Source organism: Nicotiana sylvestris, chromosome 5 (assembly GCF_000393655.2).
Source record: "Nicotiana sylvestris chromosome 5, ASM39365v2, whole genome shotgun sequence".
In the NCBI taxonomy this organism is placed as follows: Eukaryota; Viridiplantae; Streptophyta; class Magnoliopsida; order Solanales; family Solanaceae; genus Nicotiana; species Nicotiana sylvestris.
Genome location: NC_091061.1, coordinates 113185435 through 113192961, shown reverse-complemented (window position 1 = coordinate 113192961; position 7527 = coordinate 113185435). Strand labels below are relative to the sequence as shown.

At 34.8% G+C, this 7527-nt stretch overlaps 1 protein-coding gene and 1 long non-coding RNA gene across 2 annotated transcripts; both read right to left on the bottom strand.

Annotated features, from left to right (window-relative positions):
- Positions 1–44: 44 nt before the first annotated feature.
- LOC104238272 (uncharacterized) lies at positions 45–575 on the bottom strand. Its single transcript, XR_713847.2, has 2 exons — positions 457–575; positions 45–280 (listed from the first exon to the last, which is right to left on the bottom strand). It is a non-coding gene; the product is annotated as an uncharacterized lncRNA (long non-coding RNA).
- A 1606-nt stretch (positions 576–2181) lies between these two features.
- LOC138869173 (uncharacterized) lies at positions 2182–7035 on the bottom strand. Its single transcript, XM_070146770.1, has 2 exons — positions 6033–7035; positions 2182–2531 (listed from the first exon to the last, which is right to left on the bottom strand). The coding sequence occupies exons 1-2, from the start codon at positions 7033–7035 to the stop codon at positions 2182–2184; spliced, it is 1353 nt and encodes a 450-aa protein (XP_070002871.1).
- Between the last annotated feature and the right edge of the window lie 492 nt (positions 7036–7527).

Sequence of the window (7527 nt, the reverse complement as noted above, 5' to 3'; positions counted from 1 at the left end):
CAATTTAAAACACCCACAAAATTATACACAAAAAAGAAGTACAATTTGCAAAAGATTAGTTACCAATTTGTTTTGATATTTGTTCAAATACAAGACACAAAATATTCAAGAAATATTATAATACAAAAGTAGAAGTATCTTGATTAGATTTTATATCCAGGCACATATAGTGATTGCAATGCTAAAAGAAAAAAAAAGTTGTCGTTATATTGAGACGATGACCTTTTATTGACATATTGCACTCCATGGCAGAAGAAGATCACAACTTTTGATCGATAATCTGTAAGAATAAATACATGTGAACAGTTGTATACATTCTTGTTAAACAACCACAAATATTAGGATATAGTATTATAAGGTGAATAGACAAAGACCTGAAAACTCAACAAATTAAAATTTATAAAAAAAGCATTACATAAAGTTAATAACAAAAGTCACAATGAACTTTTTGTTTACCTCTTCGTATCGAACACCTCCGCATTAGCATAGACGAAGATCTGGGAATATTGAAGAGACACAAAATTTTAAAAAGGAAGAACATACAAAGGACAAAACCCATCAAAAACATAACAACTATGGTGTAACAGAAATTGTAATAAAGAAATAGGGGAAAACAAACGGTCAGCATTAATATCTCTTTAATAGACATTGTAACCTTTAATAAGTTGGATTGAATGAAGTAATAAAAGAAAAGAAAAAAATTCAAAAAAGGAGAAAAAAGATAGGTGTGTTTCTTGGCTAAAGAGATATGCCACATCATCTTTTCTAATCCATCTTTTATATATATATATATATATATATATATATATATATATAAATTTTATATGTACTAATCAAAATATTAAAATGTAGGTAATATAATATAAAACTTAAAATCCAAAAGCATACACATTAAAATACAAAATATACACATACGTTAAATTTGATGTTTCCTCTAGCCATAATTTTCCAATGTACGTTATTACTCTAAATCAGAACAGTGGGAAAGAAAAACAATTGAACTTGTAGTAGTTTTTCAATACCCTCGTTGTTTTTTAATTAGACCCTGATCCTTCTAGTCAAACGATTGGTTGTCTATGATTAACAAACTCAGTATGAAACTTTTATAATACTATCACCAAATTAAAAATCATCTTGTAAGATATTATTCGATTTAAACATATAGCAAAAGGTTAATTTAGTGACATGTGGACTAAATTTTAGCTAAACCTTACGATATCTAATGAGATTAGGTAGAAATAGTAGACTTGATAGCTAATTATTTTCTTTAATCACATCCCTAACTAGCACGTGAATCTGATCGATTCTGTTGCATAGCCGCATTAATTAATTACAATTTTAATTTATTTCAGTACTTTAGAGGCTGATCCATTAATTGCATGTGGAGCTGGTGCAAAATATTGCCAAGCTTTTTCGAAAGTAAACACAATTTTTCTTTAACAACTTGTTTGAATGGTTATTACCTATTTTATTGTATCGTATTGTTACTTTAGATATGATATTTGTTTTTTATTGTTACTTAAATTTTATTATATCGTATCATTAAATCCGTCGTTACGTAACAACGAAATGTGTAACTTTATGTAACGACCGATTTGGTGTGGTCACGTCGTTACCTTGTCTTTTACTTTATTTCATCATTTACCCTAACTTTTTAAATAGTAATTTTACCCAGTATCATAATTTTTCTTCATAATATTGCAAGTTTATACTTCTCAACAGTTTCCCATTATCAAAGAAGTCCTTAACAGCTTGCTTGACTTCACTTCCAACAAGTTTCAAGTACACCTTAAAAAATTCTGCAGGGACGCCATCCACTCCTGGAGCTTTGTCATTAGGTAACTCTTTAACTGCATGTTCTATATCTTGTTCTGTTATTGGTCTGATCAGTTCCTTCTGTTGATCTTTTGTTAGATAAGGTCCATTCCTTGTTGTTTCCAGATCAATACAAAGCTGTTCTTTAGCACACTCTCCTAATAAGGATTGGAAGAAGCTTGTGAACTCTTGTTCTATCATTTTTGGTTCTGTAATCCTGACCCCTTGATCATTGTATATTGAACCAGTTCTATTTCTTGTTTGACTTGCCTTTAGCTATGCATGAAAGAATTTGATATTTTGATCTCTTTCTTTTATCCAAATTGCTCTAGATCTTTGTCTTAGCATCTGCTCATTAACTTCTTCCTATTTTACTATCTGGCTTATCAGTTCTCTTTCTTCTGAAATCAACTCAGTATTGAATGGATCTTTATCAAGGTTCTCCTGAGTGTTCTTCAACTGTTTTCTTAGATTGTCCAGCTTCTTGTCTAAGGATGACATCTCTTTATTAAGCTTCATCACTCTATCCTTTAATCTCATCAGTTTCATCCACACACATTTCATTTTATATCCTTCTATTTGCTGCCCCCATGCTTCTTCCACAACTTGCTCAAACTCCTTATTATGCAATAACTCATTGTATAGTCTAAATGGTTTAGGCAAATAGGACTTAACTACCAATGTGTTAATGATAATAGGAGAATGATCAGAAACACCTGGCTTTTCAAAAATAGCTTCAACAGTACAATATTTTGTCAGTTGTTGCTCCCAAACGCACACACAAGTATACGTGGTTGACAAGTAATATAGGATTGTAAGTCCAGATATCGTACCCACAGGGACTTGTGATTAACTATCAACTAAATTAAACCAAACAATTAATCTATTCAAGCGAATCTTAACGTATGAATATTTAGCTAAAACTAATCTAACGTAACAAACTAAGAGATTAAAGAAAATAAGTTGGAAAATTATAAAGACGAATTCAATGTGAGTGAATATTCTAGAGCCATGGGTTAGCTAAAAATCTCGTTGAGTTTTTCACTTAACTCGTCTAATTAATTTATCTGGTTTATTGATTGACGGGGTTAATATTGCTCGTAGCCTTCTCCCGAAGTAAAACTCGCCTATTCAAGCTAACCTAACGCCTATATTCCTATGGAATTAGGATTAACAAGAACACATTAATGATTCCCGTATAGTAAACAAGCAAGACGATTAGGTATATTCCTATTCTAACCGCAAATCCGCTCCCCCTCAGAGTTAAGGTCTTGCTATACTCAATCTTATATGCAATCTAGAATTCCCTCTCCCGAGTTCAATCCTAGATTCGTAGATAGTATTTAATTGGTGATCAAACAATCAAATAATTAAGCGCAAGATTGAATAAATAAACCAATATGATAAATAATAAGAACAATTCAAGCTTCAAACTACAACGTTCATGTAGCACCCAAAACTCTAGAACTAATAAACTGTGAAATTAAAGGAAGAGAAGAGAAGAAAAACTAGTTAGAAGCCTCCTCCAAGCGTGATGTGTGTTCTTCCACGTGAATTACCCTCTAAAGTGTGTTAGATCCCTCCAAAGTGGCGTCTCCCCCTCCAAAAATAGGTTTAGTCTTGCTTTTATACGTGTTGGGTAGGTCTAGGGCCGAAATAACCTTGCCCCGGACGAAATTGGACAAAATCACGTCACCTGCGCCCTGGGTAGCACCAGGCGCCCACTAGGGCGCTGCCTCAAACTTCCATTCTGCCTCCAGCACCACAGGTGGCGCCAGGCGCTGTCTGTGGCGCCCAAATGCTCAATTCGTCCAGTTTTGTTCGTTTTGGCTCAAATCTTGCGCGTTTCGCCCCCAATTGCTCCCGAATCATTCCTACACATAAAATACTTCAAATTAATATAAACCATAGCATTTAACATTCCAAATTCACAAAACAAAAGTAAAATATGAGGCGATATACATAGAAATATATATGCTTTAAGCTAAACATCAACACCCCACACTTAGACTCTTGCTCGTCCTCGAGCAATGAGACTATATAATAAACCCCCAACTACGTACAAGTATCTAGAGGAGAACCTTAAATTTTAACCACACACTATACCCTTGACTATGATCAATATCGGCACACAAGCATGGACACACAAAATTTCACATTCTTCCCGTTTACGCATGCCCAAATATAACCCTTCAATTTAATCAATTTCAATAACCTATTTGTCACCACCCAACCTCAAAAGCCGACTTGTAACCACTAAGCACCCTCAATTCATGTACTTACCCAACATGAAAGTTTACAACATTACCAATCATTCATGAGATCATGTGCCCTTACCAACAAACAAAAGAGTGAATATAGTAGTCCACACATTCAAATACTTTTGAATATAGATTAAGGACATCACACAATTGAACAAAATTCGCTCACTCTCACAAAGAGTTCATATGCATCCCGTGGTCATACCATAAGCCTGCCCGTAGTGTATATCTCTACTAATTTAAGCTAGCAAAATCTAGGATTAAGACTTTAAGGTTGTAATGTAGGCTAAGGAATGGGTATGGTACATTTAGAAATAGTGGCTAACCCTCCTAAGCACTTTAATGCACTACATTCATGATTCAAGCACATATTCTTCTCAATCAATTCACTTGCCATATACAACATAGCTCTCTTTTCAATGAAGCACTTCTATATTTCCACTAGCACAAATCATTAAGAATTGGAGGTGTGTATTTTCTCCATTATTTGAACTATCATATTTTTTTCTCTTTTCTTGCAATTTTTCTTTTCCTTTCTCTCTCTCTCTCTCTCTCTCTCTCTCTCTCTCTCTCTCTCTCTCTTCCATACATTAAAGTTCACCAGCTAGTGACTTTTGATTTCAACCTTAGTGCACCAACGGGCCCTTCCATGGTTCCACTCAAAAGATACTCCCCAATCTCTAACCTTACTTCTTTTAGCGACTAAGTGCCTTAGGAGGTAAATGTTCTATCTCAAATTAAGAAAAAAATAGGAGTATGGCTTGTAATGTTGGTGCCAAAAGAAAGGTCTATAGGCTCAAAGGGGCTAGCAACGGAAAATTTTATTTCTATGTGACAAGCACATCCATAATCAAGCAAGAAAATGCCTACGTCATCTCCTAGATTAGAACAACTTACAATTTTGCTTCGATTAACACACGGGGCAAGTTCTAGACTACACAGGATAGCACAAAAAATCATAAATCCTTACACACACGTTGCACATGACTCAATTAAGACGGTTTTGTTCAACTCTCAAGTCAAGCAAGCACACATAATTGAGAAATTTAAGCAATATTGCACTATGTGGCATACAAGTCAAACAACCGAGAAAAGGCGTCACAAAATAGGCTATTTACTTTATTTAGGCTTCACAATTCAAACCAAATACAAGGGAAAACAGAAGGAATGTCATAGCCTAATGTGCCAGCATCAACCATGTCAATGAGTATCTTAGAGTGACTCAGTTTCTTCCTAAAGTACTCCTAAAAAAAATAAAGTACCCGGTTCGAGCTACACCCTTGGAAAAGAACCGACACCCAAAGAAAAACCAAGGGATACTACCTAACTATCTTTAAAAACAAAATCTTTTTGGTGTTTTTAATCGGACTTTATCCCTCAAGAAAATTGTCCAAAAGATCCATCATCGGGGAAAGTCTGAACTTTTTCTAAAAAATTTTCAATTTTCGTTTCTTTTTTTACCTAGACTATGTCTACTACGAGTTCTAAAAGAAAAACTAAATAAAAAAATAGTTTATGCAATCACACTTCAGAAAGTAGTTTCCCTACCCCACACTTATTTTATGCATAGTCCTCGATGCATGATCATAGAGAAAAATAATAAAGCAAAGGTGAGAAATACTCCCTGAGACCCTCTCGGGCCTAGATCAGACATGATTCTCAATCTGAAGGGTCAGGACGACCCCACACTTAAGCTCAACATGCTCCTCAACTTCAACTTTGGGTACTCAGACTTCCCCTATTCTGCAAAACAAAAACAACACGAAACTTGACACTATAAAAAAAAAATTAAAATACAGGCTGGGTTGCCTCCCAACAAGCGCTTGATTTAACGTCGCGGAATGACACCATCACTTCACCACTTTTCCTTCCACTTTGAGGATATAAATTGCGCCCCCAATTTTGCATCAATTTTTCTATCACGTTCCTGGGGCGGTGGTATACAAATAAATGAACCAAGCAATAGGTATCGCATCTTGCACTTCTTGGCCTTTAAGTGGGGGATGTCGTTTTGTCTCCTTGACATCACAAATTTCAGAATATAAGCACTTTGTTCCTCATCCATTGACTCCTTCATATGCTCGACTGGATCAATTCCCATGTCACCAACCAAACACAATGTTGAAAAATATTTAGAATGAGGTCCAATATGCTCCAACTCCAAAATTGTATTATTTTTGACATCCTCAATTTTGCACTCTTCGTCAACCTTGGTATCATTAATAATATTTTGGTCGAATAATTGGAGTTCCTCTTTTCGCTCCTCAAGCTGGCCAGTATCCACAAAAATTGGTTGTAGGACATCAGACGCCTCAACCTTTTTATTCAATTGATTATGCAGGTCATGCATATCTAAGCCAAATTGGTCTATTTCTTGCCTGAGCTCAGTTCTTTCGTCTATCAGCTGTTCTGTCATATTTGAAAGACCATCACGGAGAAACTCATGAGATTTTATCAGTTGAGCTTGTTCCTCAAGCAAAGATTGGCTCACTATATCTGCTTCTTCAAAATAATCTTCTTGTGGGAACTCGCTCTCTTTATCGAATTGAGATTTTTCTTGGAAATTTGCCATTAATTCATCCATTCTAGCCTGGAGTCTTTTGATCGTTAAAGCATCAAGGCTTTGTTGCTCGACTATTTGCCTCATCATGTTCTGTTGCTCGGCTATTTGCCTTATCATGTCCATAATACGAGTCATGCTTTCTATATCCTCCACTTCATTGCACCTACAAAACTCATAAACATTATTAGAAACATTATAATAAGAACCCTGAGACGGATAATAAGAATTAGGACAACCATTCCAATGGCCACCTTGACAACCACACGCAGTACAAAAATTCCACACATCAGATTGAGATGCACAATTTTGCCCTAAGTGTGATCCTCCACAATATGGACAAGGATCACCATAATAAGAATAACCAATATTTGACCAATTATCGTTCCAAGATGCCATGCCAACAAAGATAATAAAATATTAAAGTAAGTTAAAATAAAAATAAAATAAAAACTTGAATAGGGCAAAAGTAAAAATTTAATCTAGTAGAATAGTTAATTTCTAAGTCCCTGACAACGGCGCCAAAAACTTGTTGCTCCCAAACGCACACACAAGTATACGTGGTCGACAAGTAATATAGGATTGTAAGTCCAGATATCGTACCCACAAGGACTTGTGATTAACTATCAACTAAATTAAACCAAACAATTAATCTATTCAAGCGAATCCTAATATATGAATATTTAGCTAAAACTAATCTAACGTAACAAACTAAGAGATTAAAGAAAACAAGTTGGAAAATTATAAAGACGAATTCAATGTGAGTGAATATTCTAGAGCTATGGGTTAGCTAACAATTCCGTTGAGTTTTTCACTTTAATCATCTAATTAATTTATTTGGTTTATTGATTGACGGGGTTAATATTGCTCGTATCCTTCTCCCAAAGTAAA

Coding starts and splice junctions, on each gene's coding strand:
- LOC138869173 (XM_070146770.1), bottom strand. CDS start 7,035: ATGGCATCTTGGAACGATAATTGGTCAAATATTGGTTATTCTTATTAT. Junction 2,532..6,032: donor GATGCGATACCTATTGCTTG/GTTCATTTATTT, acceptor TTGAAAAGCCAG/GTGTTTCTGATCATTCTCCT.